The sequence below is a fragment of the Dama dama genome, chromosome 1 (genome assembly GCF_033118175.1).
Source record: "Dama dama isolate Ldn47 chromosome 1, ASM3311817v1, whole genome shotgun sequence".
Classification (NCBI taxonomy): Eukaryota; Metazoa; Chordata; class Mammalia; order Artiodactyla; family Cervidae; genus Dama; species Dama dama.
The window spans coordinates 3782397-3807698 of NC_083681.1; the positions used below are offsets into that span (position 1 = coordinate 3782397).

Genomic DNA, 25302 nt, shown 5'->3' on the forward strand with positions numbered 1-25302 from the left:
TGGGATTGGAATGAAAACTGACCTTTTCCAGTCCTGTGGCCACTGCTGTTTTCCAAATTTGCTGGCATGTTGAGTGCAGCACTTTAACAGCACCATCTTTTAGGATTTGAAATAGCTCAGCTGGAAATCCATCACCTCCACTAGCTTTGTTTGTATGATACTTCCTAAGGCCCACTTAACTCCTCACTCCAGGATGTCTGGCTGTAGGTGAGTGATCACACCATCATGGTTACCTGGGTCATGAAGATCTTTTTTGTACAGTTCTTGCTACCTCTTAATATTTTCTGTTTCTGTTAGTCCATAGGATTTCTGTCCAATTTATTGTGCCCATCTTTGAATGAAATGTTCCTTTGGTATCTCTAATTTTCTTGAAGAGATCTCTAGTCTTTAATATTATACATTAAAACATACTATACAGCCTTCATATTTAAACTTTGTACTATTGGTGCATGAAGAGCACCAATGGAATAGAACAAAGTTGAGAAATAGACCACACAACACTGGGGCAAAGAGGCAGATTTAATAAATGATGTACAGACAACTGGATAGTTATTTGCAAAAGAGAAAATTAAACCTATTCTTCACAACTTTACTCGAGTAAACTCTAAGTGGATCAGAGATCTAAATGTGGACAAATGAAACTGTAAGAGCACAAAAAGAAAGTTTTGCATTATAGACAAAGGGCCAATATCCTTAACATAAAAGTATTTTTATTAATTGGTGGGGGTGGAAGAACTAAAGATCCTAGGAAAAGGGGTAAAATACACGAACAAATAACATACCAAAAATGTCCCTGAAATATATGTTTACAAGTTCAATTTCATTCATAATAGAAATGCAAACTAAAACTATATGGAGATGCTCATCCACTAGATTGGCAAAAAATCAAAAGCTTGACAATAAATTCTAATGGTGAGGCTATGGAGAAATAGGCTGTCTCACATATCTTTGGCAGAAATACAAAACAGAATAACCTCTATGGAGGGAATTTGGCAGTATTTAGCAAAACTATACAAGCATTTACTGTTTTACCCATCAATTCCACCTTCCAGGAATTTACTCTGAAGATACACATTCATAAATATGAAAATATTAACAACGTTAACATTGAAGAAATGTTTATATAATTGTAAATACTGAAGCTACTTAAATATCCAAATACAGGAAAATGATAGAATAAACCATTGTATTTAAGCAACTCTGCAGCTATGAAAAACAGAAAAATCTACATAAATTGTTTGGTGTAATTTCTAGGACATATTGTTTGGCGGGGCAGGGAGAGATATATATATATAACTTTTTGCATAAGAAAAATGGAGAAATTAAAAATACACAAATTCAGTTTTAGCAAAAAGAAATACAGAAAGGATAAACAAGAATGAAATTGTTTACCTACAATAGATAGAGCAGAGAGAGGGGTGTGGGAGGGAAGAGAATAAGATTTGAGGGCACACGAATATACACTGTAGTATTAAGGGGTAAAGGAGCATTTCCCCTGCAACCTACTCTCCAAAGACCAAAAAAAAAAAAAATATTACATGTAAGTGTACATGTTCATGTTTGTATATGAATATATGCATGGAACATACACACATAGAGAATAGTTTTTTTAATGAAGAAAAGTTAAAAATTAGTGAATTTGAGTAAAAGGTAAAAAGTTCTCTATTATCCCTGTACATTTTCCACAAATATGATATTATTTCAAAATTAAAAGTTTAAAAAATGTAACCTGGTTTCAAAGCACTACTGAAAAGCTCAGAAATCAAGACTGGGATGATCAGCCACTGGGTGCTTTCAGGTATGTCTATGACAGATGGTTAGATGTCATTTCACAAGTCCTATTTCTAGACTATCAAGGCTTACAACAAAACATTAAGACCAACAGACATGCAATTCGGCCTCTCATTCTACCAGACAATGGCTTTTCACCTCTAGCAACACTTGCTCAAAGTCCAGATACATCCCACAATCAGTTCAAATGCAATCATAGGTAGACCGAAGTTAGTTGTATAAGCTTACAGCTGAGAAAATACTGATTTTTAAACCTAACAAAAACGAAACCCTTGAAATGAGGCACTGTGATCAAGGGCACTTAAGCGCTAGTGTTGGGTGGCTGTACATGACTCGTAAGCGCTGCTGTGGCTCTGCCAGGCAGAACAGAGCAGCAGCCGGGCCAAACAGCCTGATATCCATCGTGCTTCTTTTGGCTAATCAACTATTATGCGCAATCACTGGTCAACAGCCCTTTGAATATTGCTTTACCACTTATGACATCAAGGCACACAGATTAAATACTCTTTTATTTGACCCAAATTATTAGTGACAACATTTAAATTATATATTGGAAAGCAGTGCAATTATCTCTCAAAAAAACAGACAATGGTAGCTTAATTAAAAGAGCTTGATAAACAAGATATGGAAAACTCAGGATGTCAAAATAAGTACTAAGGTGAACATACATACCTTGACACACAGACTGAAATATTTGACTACACAATTTGATAGTTCTAATTCAACAATTTTTGGTAGTAGTCATGTCAAAAGCAATTAGAGAAATACGTACCTAAACTGTTGAGAGGTTGTCTGGGGAGAAGATTACGGGGAAATATATGTTTTGATAAAGATTTCAATGTCTGAATTTTGAAGAATATGCATTGCCTTTATGATTTAAATAGCTAAAATCAGATTTAGCTATCAGTCACAGAACAGATATACAAATGTGCTTGGCAAGAGAAAGCTATATGAGCTGACTTCATAGAGACCGATCTAAACTGCTAGTATTTTGAGACCTATTTATTAAACATTAAGTTTAGAAATATTAAAAGGGAATGAGATAAGCAAATGATGAAATGTAGACATTTTTCATTCAAGAATATGGAAGCTCTTTGGACTCAGGAAAAACAAATCTTTATTCTATAACAAATGAGCTTAAAAAAAAAAGAATTAGCTTTAAAAAGTCATAAAGCACTGTGACAAATGTATAAGGAATACAAAAAAGGACAATAGATTACACTGGGAGAAAGTACATTTCAACAGAAAAATTTTACAATGGGAAACTTTTTAACTCCATTTTTCTAATAAAGACTTTTCTCTTTATTAAAACATAAAACATTTTCTCCTTGTACCTTTATATCTAAAACTTATCGAACTGACAATTTCCTTAGTAACACAGGCTGAGCCAGGTGAAATACGCTAAGCAATTTACATATAAAATTAGAAAGCTAATTTTGGTTTTAATTGCATAGGTTCAGTATTATTATTGCATAGGTTCCAAATTTACTGCAAAACTACTGAGTTAATTTTAAATTTGGAAGCACCATCTTGTGGCAAAAAAACAAACTTCTCAATGGCAGGAGTCAAGATGGGGTTTCCCAGAGAGGACACCAGTGCTCCTGAGGGACTGGTGAAACTCTATTTTCTGACCTGTACAGAGAGTGCCATGAGGCTCACTTTATCATTATTTGTTAAACTATAACTTCTCTGTTACTGGATTTCATAATTTTAAACATTTACAAAAACCATATCCAATATGTACCCAAATTGAAAGTCTGAATGCCTAAATTTCCTAAGTACCACTTTTATTTTCTAGAATTATAAATATACTATTGTATTTTTGATACAAAATGCCAGAGAGAGAGATGTTCTTTGGTAAATGATAGAAGTTTTCTCCTCAGAATGTTTTCACTGAGGCTTTCTCTCAGCCTCTGAGGAAACTGCAGGGGTTCTGCAGTCACCACCTCCACACATCTATCCCAACTCCAAAACCCATTCCAAAAGCCCTAGATTTTACTGCATCAATACACAGTATCAAGGATATGTGGCATATTCAACTATGCAGCAATATTCATCAAAAATGTCTTTTTTTCCTGCTTTACTTACTACTGGGTTGACCCCAAAGTTCATTTGGGTTTTTTGTAACATTTCATGGAAAATCCCAATGAACTTTTGGGCCAACCAACATATTTCCAGGAAGTGACATGCTATTCACAAAATGACCTGAATTAGCTGGGGAGAATTCACCTTCTCTCACTGCCAGACTTACTTTTCACAGAAGCTAAATGCATCCCATTTAGTACCTCTTTCATACCATAGAGCAGTTTGCGGAAAGGGAGAAGTCCTTACTCTTCTTCTCAGAAACCTATCAGGTTGCATTAGTGACCATGTCCCTTACTATGACCCCCACCTGAACACATCTGATTGGCAGGTGAGAAGAGTCACTGGCCGACTCTTCCTAGAGACTGCCTCCCAAACCAGCTTCCATCCCACTGTGGAAAGCATCTCATCTTTGCTTCTTTCAAATACTGAGAATACTAAAGATGGGAGTAGATGTGCTGGAGAGTATTTCATAGGACAAGGCCTTCTGCTGAGTTGATGCTACCTACTAAAATAATCCTATACCCAAATGAAGTACAGAAAGTATTTTTTAAAAAACTAGGGCTACATTGCAATTCTTGACTTAGGCCCTTTCAAACTGCTATGATATAGAGGCCAGCCACTAAGCTAATGCTGTCTTTTGGAGTCTGACACATTATAGGTATGAATATGGCAAAGATCAGGACTATTGCTCCATCTAGTGTTTGTTTCTACCTATGAAGAAATGTCAGGCTGTTGTACCACCAAGATCTACAACTTCCTTCAGGAGTTTTGAATAAATAGCTGCATTGTAAGATGAAAAGAACACTCTCACAGGGTCTTTTAACAGTTTTAAAAAGGAAAATGGGGTTACTGAACTTAAATCTGAAGAGGTCAAATTCTTAGGTCCCCCTAGGAAGGAGTAAAAGCCATTTTCTCCTTTCTTACTTACAAGTAAGAAAAAGTAACAGAAGCTGCTTCTCTAAGATTTTGGAATTGCTCATGCCCAATGTTAAGATAAAATAATAATGAGGAATCTTGGCACTGATATTCCACAGAAGTGATACTTCATTGTTAATCTAATATAAACATTAGGGTCAACTGACAAGTCTATCTAAAAAAAAAAAAAAAGATTCAATATTTCTAAAAAAATATGGTTAAACTATTTTAACCCTTTCCTCTTAGAAATAGACAAGGAAGAGAGAGAAACTTTAATACTGGAAAATAATGCAGGAAATTACTACCATTCAATGGAAGCACAATCTTTTAGAATCTTTGCTATAACTGGAATAAGAAATGATAACTCTGACAGACTTTATTTTTTGATACCAACTTTTATCTAATTATTCAAAGTACAGAATATATGTAATCATTCAAAGTCTCTGGCTGATACCATCACAAGCATTAGAAAAAGAACATATATTGAAAAAGAACACATACTGAGTAACAGTGAGCTTAGGCACTGTTTCATATAAACTGTTTTACGTGCAGGAAATCCAGGATGTCTAGAAATTACTAAAATTATAAAAAGGGGTAAAGCTCTTTTCCTCAATTCTGGCTAAATGTCACCACCTTAAAATACTGACACGGTCTTTGATTATAAAGCAGAAATGTACAATGGCAGATTTATTTTAGTCCTTATTCAAGAATGATATTTACACAAAGCTCTCACTCAGTATAAATAAACTATTCTGTCAGGAAAATAACCTTCTAAGTTTTACATAGCATTTATAAAACAGTTAACATTAACACCAGATTAAAAAATAAGGAGAACCAATGCTACTCTATATGCCTTTGAACTGGGAAGTTTCTCAGACAGTGGAGTCATGGTCAGGAAATGATATTAAAAAACACAAATTTTTATACATTAGTTTCTCCATCTCTGTGTAAGCAAGAATGATTCATATTCTTCAGTTAACAGCAATACTAAAAAAATTTTCAACTGGTAAACTATTAGTCTGCAATGTTTCAATTTTTCCTGAATCTTGAAAACTTCAAACTGCCATTAAATATATTATCTTCTGTTTCTTCTTAAACAACTAAGGTTCGTAAAAGGATCGTCATCGTCCTGAAACGACATCCAAATGTAAAATCAGTGATTGTTCCATGCTTCACTGAGATAAGACAGAAGTGCTTATGGGCAAACAATGCCAGTAAGAGCTATCTTCTCCTTTCACATCGGGTAGGCTTTCATGTTTCTACTTCCTTCATAAATACAAAATGTCAGTTTTTTTTCTCTTCCTCCCTTCCTTAGTAGCCATTTCACTGTCAAAATAAATAAGCTCAACTGAATTTTTAGCAAGCATTAAAAATAAAAATTTATCCTGCTCTATGTGAGTGTGTATATACACACCCACAACATATATCAATATATTTCTCTCAGTTATTCATCCTACTAAAAGCAAATAAGGTATGGGAAAGCCAAAAAATAAATACTATTCAAGTCATTTTTATTAGGTTTTTAAAGAGGATTTTTTTCCAATTTGCATTTTATAACTGATATATCTGATGTTCTAGAAACTGAAAGCCAAAAAATTAATGAAGTCACATGATGTAATTTAGAAATAACTGCAACTTTTATTCCCACTACCCATTTAATGCCAGAAATAGATCACGACTCTCAGAATGATGCAAGAAACAATCTAGCAAAGCAATCTTTCAAATATTTTTTTGGAAAAAGAAGTAGACGGGCTATTTCAGTTTCAATGAGTTCCTATGCTCCTGGGTTGTTTATTACACGTACAGTATGAATAGGCAAGAATATCAGATGTTTGCTAAGAATTTAGAGAGAATGAAAACTAACAAACCTAAAATAAGCCCCAAATACATGATCTAATGCAGATTACATAAATCAATGATTATATATTTTATAACTAAATATTCAAAAGAGAAAGCAAATCTGTAAAGTTCTGGTTTATGTTTAAGATATTACTAAAAAGGAATAACTATTTGGTGTTAGGCTCCGTTGGTGATATTAACACATTCAAATGTTTAACAAGTTAGCTATCTCTAGTGATATGTGGATGTCTTGAGAAATACAAATTCGCTCTCACTTATTGATTCATTTTCTGCTACCATAAAAGGCAGAACTGATTTATAAAGGAGAGTTAAATTCAAATTATAGTAGAGAATTTGCTAATAGTTCTCCTTTGCAGTTAACTTGAAGTATATGAAACTTTTTAAATAACATATAATCATATGTATATCTAGATGTTCTGCAAATGCATCAACAATTGCTCACTTCTCTCCTGGAGGCAACATGTTAGTATTTAATAGACAGACTGTATGAGTTCATGTTGCCATTTTTCTCTGTAGCCCGAGTTCTGGGGAGTCTCTCTTCAGGCTGTTTCAAAACCACATCTGGGACACAGGGAACATGACAGCAGCAGGCGAAGCTCAAAAGCAGAGGCGTGAGTCACATGCTGCAATGGGGGTAAACCTGGAGCACACTGTGCTCAGTGAAACGAGTCAGGCAGAAAAAGGCGAGCACTGAATAACCCCACTGATCTGAACTGTCAGAGCTGTCAAAACCGTAAGGACACTAGAGCGGTTGCCAGGGGCTGAGGAGAGGGGAAATGGGAAGGTGTGGTTCAACGGGCATAGGTTTTTGGTTCTGGAAGATGCACAGGTTCTGGAGGTTGTTGCACAACAATGTGAATACACTTAGCACTAGTGAACTATTGATAACTGTACACTTAAAACGGGGTTGAGATGGTAAGTTTTATGTTCATGTTTCTACCATAGTTGAAAACTACCACCATGTACCCTTATATAGGAAATGTGTAGAGCATATAATGAGGATTTAATAAGCATTCTATTAAAAAGTAACATTAAAAACTTCTAGATATTATCACCGCTATTTCTCCAAACATAAACAACAAAAGCTTAAAAAAAAAACTATTCTCATCTTACTGTTAACTGGGTGGGTTAAATAAGAGCTGAGTGAATATTAGATGTTAAATTTCAGGCCTTTCACGTCTAGACACTTCCATTGACAGGCATTCAACAGAGGCCTCTCATTGATTCCACATTAACTATGGTTCCAAGGAAGGTGATCAATGAAACTATATTCAGAAATAATTTTCAGCAACTAGCTTAGCAGTTCCTATTCAGATTTTATAAACACTTAAATTATTGTAATTTAAGATTTAACTTAGTACTTTTTACCTCATCTGATTCAAAGTCGACCCCTTTGGCGACCTGGCTCTGGGACATGGGTTTGCTTGATGATGAAGTGCTCGAGCCTCTAAGGCAAAACAGGAGAAAAAACAGAGAAGATGAACCAAAGATTCATCACAGGAGCCTTTCTTGCCAAGTTTTTCATTTTAGTAGTAGACATAAATAAAAACAGCAGGTACATTCTCTTCAAGCTGCATTAGAGGCAGTAAAAGCTCAGAGGTGTGTGAGGAAAAGCACTCTGAGGTCAAGGGCTGAATTCCAGTTCTGCCTTTTACAAGTTACATGGCTTTCAGCAAGGTACTCAGCCTCTGTGCCACAATCTCCTCAGATATGAAACGAGGATAATAATACTTTTTTTCAGAGATTAAAAGTGTTAGCCATAAAAAGGAATGAAACTGGGTCATTTGTAGAGATGTGGATGGACCTAGAGAACTGTCATACAGGGTAAAGTAAGTCAGAGAGAGAAAAACAATTATCTTGCATTAATGCACACATGTAGAATCTAGAAAAATGGGAGAGATGAACCTATTTGCAAAGCAGGAATAGAGACAGACACAGAGAACAAACATACAAACAGCAAAGGGGGAGGGGGAGGAGTGGGAGGAACTCAGAGACTGCGTTGACGTACATGTCCTCTTTATGTTGTTGTAGCTGGTTAGACACCAAGTCATGTCTGACTCTTTGTCACCCCATGGCATGAAGCCCGCCACGCTCCTCTGTCCATGGGATTTTCCAGGCAAGAATACTGGAGTGGGTTGCCATTTCCTTCTCCATGGGATCTTCCATTGGCTGGTGGATTCTTTCCTGTTGAGCCACCAGGGAAGCCCATATACTATTGACACTATCTGTAAAATGGATAACTAATGAGATGGATAACTACATACTATGTAGCACAGGGAACTCTACTTACTGCACTGCAGTGACCTGAATGGGAAGAAAATCCCAAAGTGAGAGAATATATGTATACGTATGGCTGACTCATTTTGCTCTACAGTAGAACCTAGCACAGCATTGTCATTATACTCCAATAAAAATTAATTTCAAAAATAAAAATAAAAAGCAATAGCCACTTAAAAATTAAGATTAAATGTGTTAATATACCTAAACACTTCAATCAGTGCCTGACATGTATGAAGCACTTCACTGATGTTTGCTTATATTATCATAGTTCTTAGCATATATTAACAGGTATCTACTACTATCCTCTACTCCTCAAAATTATGGCAACATTGAAATATTTTAATTCAACTATCAGCTATGTTTCCATAAAAGGATAAAAGGATATTGGAAAAGCCTCACCGCTTTCTAGGGTTGCCTCAGTTAATATTATCTATGTTCTATCCAAACCGAATAGCAAATATTTATTTAGTACTTGGTCCTTGCCAAGTACTAAATGATAGGCCCAGGAAATATCAGTAAGCAAGATAATCAGGAATCTGCTTTTATGAAGCTTAACTTATAGTAATGGAATTCATATTCCTGTCTTTTTACTAATAAAAATTTTAAGTTATCTTAGAACAGGGGACAGCAATCTTGGTTAGCAAGCAAATCCAGCCTACCTGTTGCCCACAGATGTAAGCTAAGAATGGTCTTCACCTTTTGAAATGGGTACATTTAAAGGTTGTTTAACATGTATATTATCTATAGTGAAACAGATCACCAGCCCAGGTTGGATGCATGAGACAAGTGCTCGGGCCTGGTGCACTGGGAAGACTCAGAGGAACTGGGTAGAGAGGGAGGTGGGAGGGGGCATCGGGATGGGGAATACATGTAAATCCATGGCTGATTCATGTCAATGTATGACAAAACCCACTATAATACTGTAAAGTAATTAGCCTCCAACTAATAAAAATAAATGAAAAAAATAAATAAATAAAAAATAAAAAGTAAAAAAAAATAATAAATAAAGGTTGTTTAAGTACCTACATAATATCCCCAATATTGTCTCCTGGCCCACAAAGTCTAAAATATTTACTACCTAACCCTTTAAGAAAAAGGTGGCCAGCTCCTGTCACAAATGAAAGCAGTGTTTGTGAATTCCTAGCCAACAATTTATTACCACGCTTTGGAATGTGACTACAGCAAAAGAACTGAAGGTCTTGTCTGGACAAACTGTTTGAAACAAGAGGTCTTGTGTCAGAAGGAAACAGAAAAACCCACAGGTTCTCAGGCACAGAGGTAAAGGAGGATGTGACCAGCAACTCGAAGGGTAACACAGCTTCAGAGACAACAGATCAAGGAACTTATCAACCGATCCAACTGGGATGCCCCTACCTCTCTGTATTTGACCTAAGCTGGAACTGGTCATTGTTGACTGGTTTCCATCTGTGACAGGAAGACAGAGCATCAAGAGCATAAAGCCGAAGCCCACCACAGGCGAGGCATTGTGGATGCAGGGGCTGGGGAAAGTGGAAAGTTAAGAAAGAAGCATCCACTGAGACCTGACTCTCTGCCTGCTGCTGTCTACCCAGACAAATAACCAATGGTGCCCAGACATCTACGCCAGACACTGGCTCATGTGATCATAGCAGGAGCCCCTAATTCTACACCAGAGGACCCCACAGACCGACAGATCTAGTCTATAAGAGGTCCCCTATCCTTAGAAATCAGTGCTGGAAAGAAAGAATGGCTATATTGCTTTGACTGCTAGGCCAAATAAATAAATGGCTTTTGTCCTAAATGACAAAAAAAAAGAAAGTTTAATTTGATGAGCTTTAAGGCAGAGAGGGTGTATTAAATTGTGTCAGGAGCTCTAAGTCTTCTTCATTTTTGCACAGATATAATTTGGAGCCACAGGTCAGAATTCCTGTCTAGAGATGTTCGGCCAATTATGTCAGTTGTAGCACTGTCACAAGCATAAGATAACATGTTAAATTGGCCTTGGCACATAAAAGGTGCCCCCGAAATGTCAGTTCCCCCCACTGTGAGGTTTAACAGGATCCCCTCCATCTCTCCTTTTCCCCTGGCCTGATGGGACCGGGTCTTCTCTTCCTCGTGGCTTTAAGATGAGGGTGGGTACCGCCAGCTGTATCAAATCTGGAAGGGTCCTCTTATTCCTGGTACAACAAGGTAGAGTTAGTCACTCAGTTGTGTCCGATTCGTTGCGACCCCATGGACTGTAGCCTGCCAAGTTCCTTTGTCCATGGACTTCTCCGGGCAAGAACACTGGAATGGATTGCCATTCCCTTCTCCAAGTGATCTTCCATACACAGGAATCGAACCCAGGTCCCCCGCATTGCAGGCAAATTCTTTACCATCTGAGTCACCATGGAAGTCCACAACAAGGTAGAGTTTGCCGCAATCTTTCCAAGGAAAAGTGGGTGGACCACCACTGCCTAACCAGCAGAAGGGAGTTTTACAGCTCAAAGTTCTTTCCTTTTTCAAGTTAACCACCAGAATATTAGTGCTTTCACTGCCTACCATTCTTCCTATTATTCTCATTCTATTTCCCTAGCCTGTTCTTCCTTATAGAGGTGTTACTTTGTGCCAAGTACTGAAAGAGTTAACTTAAGCAGGTTGATAGGGAGTCCAAGGACCCTTTAAGGATGAGGTGAACATTCTTTCTTTTTCACATTCTCTTGCATTAGCCACGCAGGCCTTGTAAGCCCTATCTCTTGCTCAAGGACATGCATTTTTTAAGCTCAAGATGTATGCTGTGGGAAAAGAGGCCTGACAAAACTTTCACAGTCTTGAGGCATTCTTTTTATCTATTCTCAACAGCCAGTTGAAAAGTATATAATGCTTTTATATATTTAATGATTTGCTTAAACTAGCGAGGCAGATACTCTTTTACCCCCTTCCTGTGCCTTTTGCTAGAATATTCTTCTATCAATTTCACTTTAATAAAATCTCTGCTACACAAAGCTCTGAGGGACTGAGACTGTGTCTTTGGTCCCAGAGGTAAATCCTCTCCTTTGGAGACCACAAATCTGACACTGTTCACCAGAAGCTATCAGTACTGTACTTAGCACTTCACTAACATTAACTCACTTCTAAGCCTCATAATAACCCTTGGAGATGGATATTCTTGTCTTCATTTTACAAATGAGGACACTGAGGCACAGAAGAAACTTGTACACGGCCCATACTCAGTAAGTGGTAGAGCTTAATACTTCCAATTATGACCGAAATAAATATACAAACCATGCTATTACTAAATAATTTCCCCCAAACAACCTAAATCGTGTCACCCAGTTGCTGTCATTAGGAACACAAACCTGCCAAGGCTGATTTCAGATTTCTTGCCAAAATGTTAGTTTCTAAATTGTCTCTTGTGATTTAAATGACTCTTATTACAAGCACAGAGGTCTGAGAGTTTAATCTATTATGTTAAGAAGCAACAGCAGAGGATGAACCTAGAGATTATCATAATAAGCAAAGTAAGTCTGAATGAGGAAGACAAATACCATATGCTATCATTTATATGCGGAATCTAAAATACAACACAAATGAACTTATCTACAAAACAAAAATAGAGTTACAGAGAAAAGACTTGTGCTAGTCAAGGAGGAGAAGAGTGGGAGCCGGATAGACTGGGAATCTGGAATTAGCAGACACCAACTATTATATATAGAATGGATAAACAACATGGTCTTACTGCATAGCACAGGGAACAATATTCAATATCTTGGGATAAACCATAATGGGAAGGAATGTGAAAAATAATGTATATATATGTATAACTGAACTACTCTGCTGTACAGCAGAAAATAACACAACACTGTAAATCAATTAATATTTCAATAAAATTAAATAAAAGAAGAAGCAATGGCAGAGGTGAGTCCTGGAGCAGAATGCCTGGTCCATGACTGGCTGGTGACCTCAGGTAAGCTATTTAAACTACCATGCCTCACTTTCTTCAAAGGCAAAAGGGAGGAAAACAGAGTTATAAATACATTTACCTCCTGGAGTTACTGTAAGCAGCAAACAAGTTAATTCATATGGAAAGGCTTAGAATGGTGCCTGACATACAGGAAGTGCTAAAAGCTGAAACTGAATATTAACAAAATACAAAGCTTGTTAGAGTACTGTCTCTAACAAGAAAATCACTGGGTAATAAAGGCAAAAGGAAATGAATGACAAGTTATTCAAACTGCCACTGAAAATACTTGTAATAAGGATGCATCAGCTCTATGAACTAGCCCCTGGTCTATTTTTCACTTCTATATATACATGACTGCTTCCCAGATGGCTCAGTGGTGAAGAATCTGCCTGCAATGCAGGAGGTGACGGTGTGATCCCTGGGTTGGGAAGATCCCCTGGAGGGCGTGGCAATCCCACTCCAGTATTCTTGTGAGAATTCCATGGACAGAGAAACTTAGTCCATGGGGTTGCAAAGAGTCAGACATGACTTAGTGACTAAACAGCAACAACATATACATCACTAGTTGAAAATGAATCTGTTAGGTTTCCATGACTTAGAAAAATGTATAAGGAGAATTCTGGATAATTTTTAATTTTTTCAGATGTTTATGTTTGCAGGAAGTGACTGTACCTACCTTTGATCAGTTTTGAAAGTGGTCAGAAAAATGTCTTCTTCGGTATCTGACTCATCCACCTCAATCACCTAAGAGAGAGAAACAGCAAATAGTCTTTGTGGGGATGGAAACTTTGAATAAAAATGCATTCAATATTCTAAAAATACATACTTTTATAAAAATTTACAAAAAAGGAGGCAGAAACCATGTGAGCAGCACCCATAAAACCTAAAGCTCTGCCTGACCTCCCCCTTAAGACAACTCTTCATTTTATGTATGGTTTTCTGTATAATATGTGTGAGCTCACTTCTATCCTGTACCATGGCAGCCTGGGTACCTACAGGAACATGTACCTAGACTGGTGAATAATTCACATAGGGTCATGTGCAGACAGTGCCCTGCAGTGGGTTTGAAAGACCATTGGTGTTTCATCTCCAATTGAAAATGAGGTATATAAGACTGTGTGGGAAGTACTGGATATCTGTTTTTCTGTTACATTTATCCCTGTTAAATACCACTTGTTGCCTTTAAGCCTCACTAAAGATATTTGTGATTCTTGACTCTATAATCCAAAATACTACCTATTTTATATTTTCTGTTATCTTGACACTTAATATACACATTTGCTATGTATTCATCTAACTGATAAAGTCAAAGACAAAACAGTGAAAAAAATAGCACTTGAGATCCACTCCCTCAATAGGTTAACATTGAACTACTACTCAAAAACCATTAAATGAAGCTGTCTAATCAGCTATGAATCCAGACAATATTTTTGTCCATGAAACTATCAGAAGATTGTCTTATGTACCTTGAAGAAATCTAATACCTTCAGCATCCCCCTAAACCACCACTATGTAACCCCAATTAAAAAAATTGAAAGAAAAAGTTAGTTTGCCATGACTTAACTCTTTTTGAACTCATATTCTTCCATTATAAAAGAAAAATCTAGAAGGGAAGCTTCCTTGTAGACATGATGAAAATTTTGTTTGTTTTCACATATGAAGCAATAGAGGGCAACAGCTGACTAGGAATAACGAAATGGAGGTCAGGATAAAAGGACCAGTACACTCAGAGGTGGTTGTATAATAGGAAGAGGTGGAAAAAAAAAAAAAAAAAAAAAAAAAGATGGAATTAAGAGAGATAAAAGAGCAATAGTAGGAGCAGGATGGAGAAGTTTTATGGAAGAGGAGGTCAGCCACATCACGCGCTTGAAGAGACCAGGAAGGGATGAATTTATCATTGTTAGGATGGTAGGATACAGAGCAGTCACTCTCAGCTTGGTGTGATTTTTAACCCCTACTCCCATTCCAGAAGCGTCTGGCATGTCTGGAGGCATTTTGATTATTATATCTGGGGCGGGGGAGGGGGGGTGCCCACTCACAGGCAGAAGCCAGGAATGGTGCTTGAAAAGTGAGACAGACACATGGGTTTTCAAAACGAGGGAAGAGGAGAGTCAAGCCAATTTTGGACTCTCCTTGGAATCCAAAGCAACAGCAGAAGTTTCATGTTAAATCTAGAGTCACACAGAGGTCCATAAACTGAAACCTTGTAATCTGTCTTCAGTCTAGCTTCAGCCATTAAGACACAGCCAGAGTATGTAAATAACAAAAGGACGCCAGCAAGAAATAAGACGTCTCTGTGCACTGAATGCCCATCTTCTGTAACAGTTTTCCACGCATGGACCCTTCTGGTTCAACATTATTATTCTTAAAACTATTACTGGGGACACATATTTACGGATGTACAATCAAGGTGATTCACTTTTTTTTTTTTAAAGACAGAAAACAAAATAAAAACTCCTAGAAGCCCTCAGCCTATATGATCAGTAAAATTCTCAACAGTTTTAATATTTTACATTTTTTTCTTCTTTTATTTACTGTGTAGAGCAAAGAACTGACAATCATAACGTACAAAATATAAAGTAGCCCACAACTATAGAACTTTTTTTCCTTACCTCAGTATAATTTTTAGTAGCAACATTTCGGGAGGGCTGCTGTCTTGTAGATTTAAAGGCTACAATGAAAAAGATGATACATCCATTATGTTTCTCCTAAAATAGTTTAGAAAAATCTGCATGCTTTAGCTGAATATTTCCTAAGTTTTATCTGTAAAAGCTCATGATGACTAATTATAAAACCTTTTATAAAAACTAATTATAAAACATTTCTTAAAATCTGAAGGGAGGTGGAATTATATGTCTGTCAGTCTCAAATGATTTTTCTGATTTACTCAAATAAAGTAATAAGCAGTGTTCATAAAAACATCTATAGTAAAAAATATTTTATAGCAAAATACCTGAAGCATAAAATCTGATCACCAAATAGACTGAATTCCAAATAAGTGAAAGTAACCTCCTCAGGTCTTCTCTTATGGTTGGCAATCTCTTTCCTTGTGGCTCTACTGTATCAAGAGCCACTTGTTCCAGTGAGAGCTTCCTTACTCTCCTCTACTGTGTTAAAAATATTCAGTATCTAAGTAATTGTCCAGAGGGAATTCTAGAAAACAGTGTATCCTTTGTTTCACAATAACTTTCCTACAAATCCTCACATTTTCACCTTTGTAAACCTGGTTAGAATCATGAAGTTTCTTCTTCCCAAGACTATGATATTATGATTTTACAGTAAGAAATATAATTTGGTCTTCATCCACATTTCCGGCAGAGAGCCCCTAGTCAGTCAGTGTCAGTCACTCAGTTGTGTCTGACTCTTTGCAACCTCACAGACTGTAGCCTGCCAGGTTCCTCTGTCTATGGAATTCTCCAGGCAAGAATACTGGAGTGGGTTGCCATTCCCTTCTCCAGGGGATCTTCCCAACCGAAGAATGGAACCTGGGTTTCCTGCATTGCAGGCAGATTCTTTACCGTCTGAGCCACCAGAAGTCCAGAGAGCCCCTAAAACGCTGATCTCCTGAAATGATGAGAGCCATCAAGGTGTTTTTTACTATGTTAACAAGGCAACTTTGGGACCACAACTGAGGGAGGTTGGGTACCGGGAGCCAACTAGGAAGGGAACGTTAGAAATTTCAGTCCCCAGCCTGATTTCTGGGGAGCATAGAGAAGCTGGAGGTTGAATCAATCACCAACGGCCAATAATGTTATCAATCTTGCCTATGTAATGGGGACTAGATAAAAACCCAAAAGGAGGGGGTTCAGAGAGCTGGAGGGAATGAATCAGGATGTTTCCACATGCCACCATGCCTAAACCCCAAACTTGATACAGGCAGAAGCTCCTTTGTTCTGGACCTTGTCCTAAGCATCTTTTCAACCAGCTATTGATTCATATCTTTAATACCTTTGGTAATAAGCCAGTAATCCAGTAAGTAAACTAGTTTCCTGTGTTCTGTGAGTCACTCTAGCAAGGAAATTGAATCCAAGGAAGGAGTCATGGGAACCTCTGATTTATCGCCAATTGGTCAGAAGTATGGTAACAACCACATGCCAGCATGTGGCTGGCACCTGAAGAGAAGCAGGCAGTCTTGTGGAGCTGGGTCTCTCCCCTGTGGAATCTGATGCTGTCTCTGGGTAGTCAGTGTCAGAATTGAGTTGACTTGTAGGACACCCAGTAGGTGTCTGAGAACTGCATGGTGGTGTGGGGGAACCACCCCCCAGCCCCACACACACTGGAATTAAGTGCAGAATATTAAAAACCTAGAATAAAATTTAAATAGCCAATCAGAGGTTTAAGTTTCTCCTAAGCCTTACCAGTTTCCTAACATAAAAAAAAGGTCTCCTCCAAGATAACCCCAAAGCCAAACAACAGGGCAAGAGGAGATTAAAAAGACAGAGGACTTAAAGAAGTCAAATGCTCAAACAACCCCACCAAGTCCAAAATTCTACTAGTAAGAAAACTCAGGAATCTTCCCACCTAGCCCTAAGCTACCATTTACTCCTTTTTTCCACCCCCAATCCTGGCATGTCTAGCTAAGAGGGGAAAGGAAAGACAGAAGCAGAGTTCCTACCCACCTACTCTATTACCGGCCTCAAATCCTGCTCTACTCAAAGGCTGGACAGGGCAACTGAATGAAAGAGCCAGGGACTGCAACTCTTCCAAAAAAATATTTCTGCTCAATCATTATTCACTAATGGACTCCTCAAGCTCTCAGCTCCTTGAAGAAGAAACAAGAGCCTTTCTTTCTTTTTATCCCCAATAAGTGTTTGTGTGATAAATGCACATTACCAGAAATTTGAGCACTGGGTTTTATTAGGAAGGCGATGCATACTGTACTGGGGGCTAAAAGCTCTGGTTTCAGAGTTAGACCCAGGTGGACTCTCTAGCTGGGGGACTGTGGCCAAGTTCCTTGGCTTCTTCAAGTCTCAGTTTCCCCACCTATAAAGCAGTGTTAATAATACTTCATGCTGAAAATTGTTGAAAGGATAAAAAGAGGTAGTTAATGTAAATGTTATGGCAAGTGACTATAGGAGTAGGTATTCAAATGATGTCACTAGTACCAGTAGATGGAGTAGCCGCAATAGTAGCCATGATAAATTAAATGCAAAGACAGAGGCTCTTTTATTTACTTAGTCACTACCCTTTGCAGAGAAACTTCTGTGGAAAAACGTGGGCTGTCAACTCTTATTCACAACTGCTGCTGGCATAGATATAATACATAGATATACATAGATATAAATGTAATATCTATTAATACATTTCCCAATAAAACTCCAATGCAGTAACAAACCTCTACACCCCACGTAGTTTGTTATAATAGAATTGAACCTTTATTTATCTCTTCATTCCTCCATTTAGAATACAAACACAGAAGCTATAGTTTTAAAGTTGCTTTTGTCCCAAAGTTACAGCAATTATAGCCAGTACTCCATGGTTATTTTGTCACAGACTGTATTAAAAAGTCAGTTTTATTTTTTAAAAAAAGGTCCAAAAAAAGGACGTAACCCGTGAAATGTAAAACCACTGAGCCAAATCAACTGTATAAAAGACAAATTTAGACTAATTTATGGAGGATCCATTTTCATAAGTTTATTGTAGACACTGGCACTAATACTATTAATAACAACAGCAATCATTGATTGGATTCTTATCAAGTGCTGTGCTCAGTAATAGATATGCATAGTTAATACTATTAATTACTCTGGCAAGTTAGTACTACTCCCCAGTGGGAGGACAGAGTGAATAGGTTATATTTATTTAGTTGAAATCTTAGAAGAATAAGAACAGAATAGAGGTAGTACCTGAAGGGATAACAGCAAAGGATTTCTAGAAGTGATAAAACACACCAATTCACAGTTTCATGAAGCTGAATAAATTCTAAGCAGGATGAAAAAAGAATTGAACATCTAGATTCACCATAGTGAAAGTGCAGAACACCAAAGACAGTTAGCTGGAGAAAAAATGGACTACTTAAAAAAAAAAGCAACAAGCTAAACTAACAGCTGATTTCTTAACAAGAATAGTGGAAACTTGAAGGCTCAGTTTGAGTGATTAATTCTGTCCACTGGTGTCAGGGAAAGCGTAACATAAAACAATAAAGCCTGGACTTTCCTGGTGGTCCAGTAGTTAAGAGTCCACCTGCCAACGCAGGGGATGAGGGTTTGATCCCTGGTCCGGGAAGATCCCACATGCCATGCAGCAACCAAACCCATGCACCACAACTACTGAGCCCACAGGCCCTAGAGCCTGTGCTCTGCAACAAGAAGAGCCACCTCAAGAAGTCTGCTCATTGCAACTGAAAAAGCTGGTGCATGGCAATGAAGTTCCAGTGCAGCCAAAAGTAAAAAATTCATTTAAAAAACAAGCAAACAAACAAAAAAAAGTGAACAAAGCTATGATAAGAAAACTCAGTTTAGGCTAAGGTAAAGGCAGGTAATTTACAATACCCATACCTCTGTGTTGCACACTAACCAAATTGGTTGCACACTAACCAATTAACAAGTGTTCATATTTTATTCATTCTCCTTTCCTAACTCCCTCTCTTTTCAATAATAGCTCTCTTTCTCTTTCTTAATATTAACATTTCACAAAAGCCTACTATGTGCCAGGCTTTGAGGGGCGGAGGGGCACCCTATCATCTGGCTTGCAGGATCTTACTTCCCCAACCATGGATTGAACCTGGGCCCTCGGGAGAGTCCTAATCAGTGGACCGCCAGCAAATTCCCAGGTTTTTTGCTTTTAATCTTCAGAATAATCCAATTTGGCAAGATTAGTCCCAATTTACATGTGAACAGACTAGGAGAGTGAGTGACTCATCTAAAGTCACAGAACTTTTCATATGTTGAACTCAGCCCAGATTCTTTATACTGCTTTTTTTTCACTTCCTTTCCCATTCTGTGCTTTTATTTTAGACCTGCTAAGAATGTCTCAGTATCTTTCTAGATGCCATTTTTTAAATGGCAACAGAGACAATATACTTTCTGAAGTCAGAAGGATTTCAGCTGGCTCTACTCAAGTATTGAATAATTCTTGAATAAAAACATAGCAGAACTTTTGATAAGAAGGTTCTTTAAGAATCATTTAATAAATCTGATGTTTTTATCCTTTCTTCAAAGTCATCTGTAATCCAAAAAATACTGAAAAACTTCCTCTGATGGAGTCACAGCTCATTTCCTTCTGAGGCGGCTTACTCCAAGTTTGGGTTGATTGACAGGCTATTCTGTATAATGCAAAGACTGCTGAGAACCAATCAGCTCAATCAACCAATTAGCTCAATCTCTAGTTTTATCTCACTCTGGAAACTAGTATAGTGGTTAACTATTTGTCCTGAAGGCCAAAGAACGTGGGCTCAATTCAGGCTCCAGAATTTACTAGCTGTGAGACCTTAGATAAACTGCCTATCTTTTTAAAGCCTTGGTTCTCTTTTCTGTAAAACAGAAAATATAAGTACCAACCCTACCGAGCAGATGGTAAAGAGTCTGCCTGCAAAGCAGGAGACCTGGGTTTGACCCCTGGGTCAGGAAGATCCCCTGGATCCCCACTCCAGTATTCTTGCCTGGGAAATCCCATGGACAGAAGAATCTGGTGGGTTACAGGCCATGGGTTAGCAAAGAGTCAGACATGACTGAGTGACTAACACTTTCACTTTCCACTGAGCTGTTGACAGGCATCCAGTAATTGTCTCATAAATATTAGTAATTATAGTTGCAGACAGTTAGTAATTGTCTCATAAATTATTACTACTATACTAAGGTAAAGTATTTAGCTCAATTCCCTCGTCTATAAAACAGGGAGTATGTGAAATTGTTCTTAAGTCTTCCAGGTCTCTTTTATCATATAATAAATTTAAATCTGTGTGTGATTAGCTTTTCCCATCTATCCTCATTGGGGAGCAGTTCTTAACCTAGAGCCCATGGATGGGCTTCTCAGGGATCCCTGAACCCTTTGAAATGGAATACAATTGCATGAGTATTTATTTAAAGACAGGATACGTAGTTTGCAGAATCTATAACTTAAAACAGATTTAAAACCACTCTCTTTAGGACTATGCAAATCATATCTATTTGATCTTTGACATGATAGAACTTCATTAATGTAAAGATTTCAATTTTTCTCAGGTTAGCTATCCTAAGTTCCTTCTAAGAGATTTTTTTTAATATTATATGGTTTATCTTCTGAATGATCATATAAGGCTGATATCCTTCTTGAAATATGGTTCCAAAGATGAGCACAGTATTCTTGACATGATACATCCAATCAGCACAGAGGGAGAACTTCCTTGCTGTAGAGAAGCACTACTTCTATAAATACTGCTTTAGGCACTGAGAGGGTAACAGGCAGGAAGGCTAGGGGTCTCCAAATGATTTTCTCTCTCTTAAGCAGCAGGAGGAAACAAACTAGAAGTATCAGATTTTTTCCCTTCTCTATACAAAATTAAAAGGTTTCTTTTAAAATTCTGTGTTGCCATGACGACACCTGGTTCTACCAGAACTTTTCTCAAACCTTGAGCTAACCAATGTGTTTTTCTTATGGAAATGGTTTTCTTCAGCTATGTTAATCAACTATGTCTTTCTTCAAGTCAGCTCACTTAAGAGACTCATAACTGATAATGGCTCAAGGAACAAGCACGTTTTACTCATACAATTGTTCTTCTAACCTATGTTAATGAAACTATGTATTTGCTTGGAAACCTGCCTTTCTTCAAGATTCATGTCAATCCCTTTATGGCCCGGGACAACTCACCTTGTGCCAAAGTTATCTCAAAATGCATGTTGCAGGTGAGGCGCCTGGTTCTGATCTCTGAGTTTTGAGGTATTTCCTTTCTCCAGTTAGCAACCTGCTAGTAGCTATATAACATCCAGCTAAAGGCTAGCAAGGAGGCACTCTTTCCTCCTCCTTCTGATGTCTACGTCCGAAGCCTTCTCTATCTCTTTATCACACAAAATCTCTGAGTGATTGAGCCTCGTCACTGGCCCTGGACTGAATTCCTCTCCTCTGGAGGCCAAGAATTCCAGCGTCTTTCACGGTTCAGCAACAGCCTTTCAGGCACCATCAGATTTAGACAGTTAGATCAACTTTTGCACAGCCTTAAGTGACCTAAGTCTTTCTTACTTGGTTTCCTGCTAACATCATATATTTCTCAGAATCCTCTCTGTGCAGCCATCCTTTTGGACATATATAGAGCATGTATTTACCCTTTATAAATTTCATCTTGTAAGATCTTAATCCAACTCTCCAATCTGTCAAAAATTAATCTCCAATAATAAGATAATATAAATACAATACATATGGATATACTCTGGTAAGGAGAAAAAAAAAAATCACCACCTATTTTAACATAAATTTTCACAAATCTGACTTACAATTTCTGTTGATCTCATAAGTGAAGTGAGTGAAGTCACTCAGTCGTGTCGGACTCTTTGTGACCCCATGGACTGGGGCCCACCAGGCTCCTCCGTCCATGGGATTCTCCAGGCAAGAATACTGGAGTGGGTTGCCATTTCCTTCTCCAGGGGATCTTCGATCCAGGAATTGAACCCAGGCAAATGCTTTAACCTCTGAGCCACCAGGAAAAGTTTATTAAATTTTTATACATTATTATCAAAACAGTTTATAAAAAATAGGTTCCCTTAGTTTGAGGCTAGCTTTCAGACACAACACATAACACAAAATCAATGCAGAGAATTCTGACTATAATTTCCCTTGAACGCAGCTCATATGACCGACTATATTAACAGCAGACACGGACAAAAGCAGCATGAGAAAAGCAGGTTAACAGTACGTTAAGAAGCAGTTCCTTGTCTCTTAGTCACTGTTGATACACTGACCAACTGCCTTTTCTATGTCTCGGTGATCCCTCTATTAAAGGGAAATCATCAGATTTGTCTAATATCAGATACTATAAAAAATTACATTTTAGAGCTCACCTTCTTCAATAGCCCCCCTGAACGGCAAAGGTCTTTTAAATTAATATAATTTATCCTGTGATTCCAATAACCTTTTTGACTCTCCAGTGACGACAACACAAACCAGTAAGACTTATTCATGGGGTTTCCTGGGTCTTCTTGCACTGGAATTTATAAATAACTGCAAGGTGATCACCTGCAGTCTATACTCACCATCTATAATAGACATATTTCTAGATGTTGATGTAGTGGCCTTTGAACCTCTGCCTTGAGCAGAAATCTCCAGACGAGTGCCTGCTGATAGAATACCGGGCAGTCAATATACAATCCATCAGTAGCTAAAGCTTTCTTTAAAATAACAAAATCAAAATGAAATCTAAAAAAAAGTTATCTCAACATAGTTTATGTGCAAAATGCCAAAAATATATATATAAGAAGAAACATAGAGTCTGATCAGTCAATTTTCAGAGACTATACTTAGGCCACATTTGGTTCACATTAGTCCATTTAAAATTTAAGGAAAATATTTATAAATGCAAGGATAATAATCATCACTAGACTATGGAGACTGTCCTGCTAGGAGAGTTTTAACCAAAGTACTACCCATTTTAACCAGTTTAAAATTCCTATAGATAAATATTTAATAAAAGTTTTTAAATATTCCTAGGGATTTTTATACTTCATTAGAAAGTCACTGGGTGACTAGCTTTTATTATTTGGACTATTCAATGACAACAGTGTCACATTAAACACAATGATGGTAATTAATGTTAACTAACATTAAGAAATCAAATTGTTTGTGGGCAGTTTTTCTTTGTAAACAAATTTTATAAAGCCATTTCATGATAATGTGGGCATTTGTATCTTATGACACTAACAAAAATAATTTTTATGATCTGGAGTTTTCTTCCTACTGTCAGTGGGCCATTTTCCTTAAGTGTTTCCTTCACTATTACTTTGTACATGTGAGAGTAAATGTATCGATTAAATGTACCCACTGTTTAAGAAAAACTGTGAAACTTTTTTCTTTTTTGGCTCTGCTGTGAGACTCAAGGGATCTTAATTCCCTGACTAGGGATTGAACCCATACCCTTAGCAGTGAAAGTTCCAGTCCTAACCACGGGATCTTCAAGAAAATCCTCAAACACAGTGAAATTCTTTTAAAAAATATGACAGTAGGTATTAAACTCTTTTAGTATGTAAAAAAATATATATTAAAAACTTCATGTGCATGTGGCCATGCAATATTTAAGTGAAATGTGTATGTCAGAACTACATCAAAGACTGTTTCAGCACATTATAAAGATAAATTTTTGAAAGACTGTGTAACTCAATTCTGCCAATGGGAATACAATTCTGAATTTCCTGCACAACTGCCAAGTGTCAATGTGTAGGGAAGACAGTACTCGGGGCTCACCTCTTCCTCTCTGTGACCCCCTTCTCGACACTGAATTCTGCCCTCTTCCTCCTCTTTGGCCTCTTCCTCGGCCTCTTCCTTTGTTGGCTGCTGCTATGATGCTATCGTCAGAGTCATCAGCCATCTGTTCTGCCAAATCTATACTCATCAGGTCTTCAGCAGTCAAGGCGGAAGCAGCGTCCTCTGACTGAGATCTGAGGGCTCTGGCCCTACTCATGGCCTGACAGGGATGATAAGAGGAAAGCACATATTAGTGGACAATGCAACATCCTCCAAGTCATTAATCTGGTCACTCTGATGAACAGCTCATATTGCCAAACTGTCTAAACTATTATTTTTCACTAATCATGCTGTTATTGTTGTTGTTCAGTCAATCAGTTGTGTCCGACTCTTTGCAACCCCATGGCCTGCAACATGCCAGGCTTCCCTGTCCTTCACTATCTCCCAGAGTTCACTCAAACTCAGGTCGATTGAACCAGTGATGCCATCCAACCATTTCATCCTCTGCCACCCCATTCTTCTCATCATACTAAAAACTGCAATACAAGAGAAGCCTTCTCCTCCAGCAATCAAATTTAGTGCCTGTGATTTGCCAGATCAATTTGCGATACTACCTGTAAAAGGAGACCTTTTGAAAGGTATACTAAGGACGATAAAATTTCACAAAATCAGAAGTTTCAGAACTGGGACAAATGGCATTTCTGGCAGGAATTAGCAATCAATCCTAATTCAACAAGCTTCCCAGGTGGTGCCAGCGGTAAAGAACCTGCCTGCCAATGCAGGAGACATAAGAGACGAGTTCTATCCCTGCGTCGGGAAGATCCCCTGGAGGAGGGCCTGACAACCTCCTCTTGTCAGGAAAGCAAGAAGAGAAAATCCCATGGACAGAGGAGCCTGGTGGGTTGCAGTCCATGGGGTTGCAAAGAGTTGGGACTTGACAGAATCGACTTAGTACATGTGCACGCATGCCTAATTCAATACCACCATTTATAAGAGACTGTCATCATTTGAGCTTCTCTATACAATGGGCTATTGATAAATAACAAGAAAATAACCTCACAAAAATAGCATCTATCTCTGGG

The 25302-nt window shown here is 37.8% G+C and overlaps 1 protein-coding gene across 7 annotated transcripts in view; it reads right to left on the minus strand.

The window, feature by feature from the left end:
* Positions 1-1246: 1246 nt before the first annotated feature.
* Positions 1247-25302, minus strand: part of MRE11 (MRE11 homolog, double strand break repair nuclease) — a 77919-nt gene continuing 53863 nt past the window's right edge. For 2 of the 7 annotated variants that reach the window (XM_061142851.1, XM_061142876.1), the window contains 6 exons: positions 24221-24440; positions 23017-23100; positions 15466-15524; positions 13530-13597; positions 8020-8098; positions 1250-5920 (listed from right to left, as the gene is read on the minus strand). In XM_061142851.1, coding sequence (XP_060998834.1) covers positions 5867-5920; positions 8020-8098; positions 13530-13597; positions 15466-15524; positions 23017-23100; positions 24221-24440 — 564 coding nt within the window. In that variant the 3' untranslated portion in view covers positions 1250-5866. Of the gene's footprint in view, positions 5921-8019; positions 8099-13529; positions 13598-15465; positions 15525-23016; positions 23101-24220; positions 24441-25302 lie in introns of all 7 variants that reach the window. The other 5 variants (XM_061142828.1, XM_061142838.1, XM_061142870.1 and 2 more) reach the window with 4 other exon arrangements.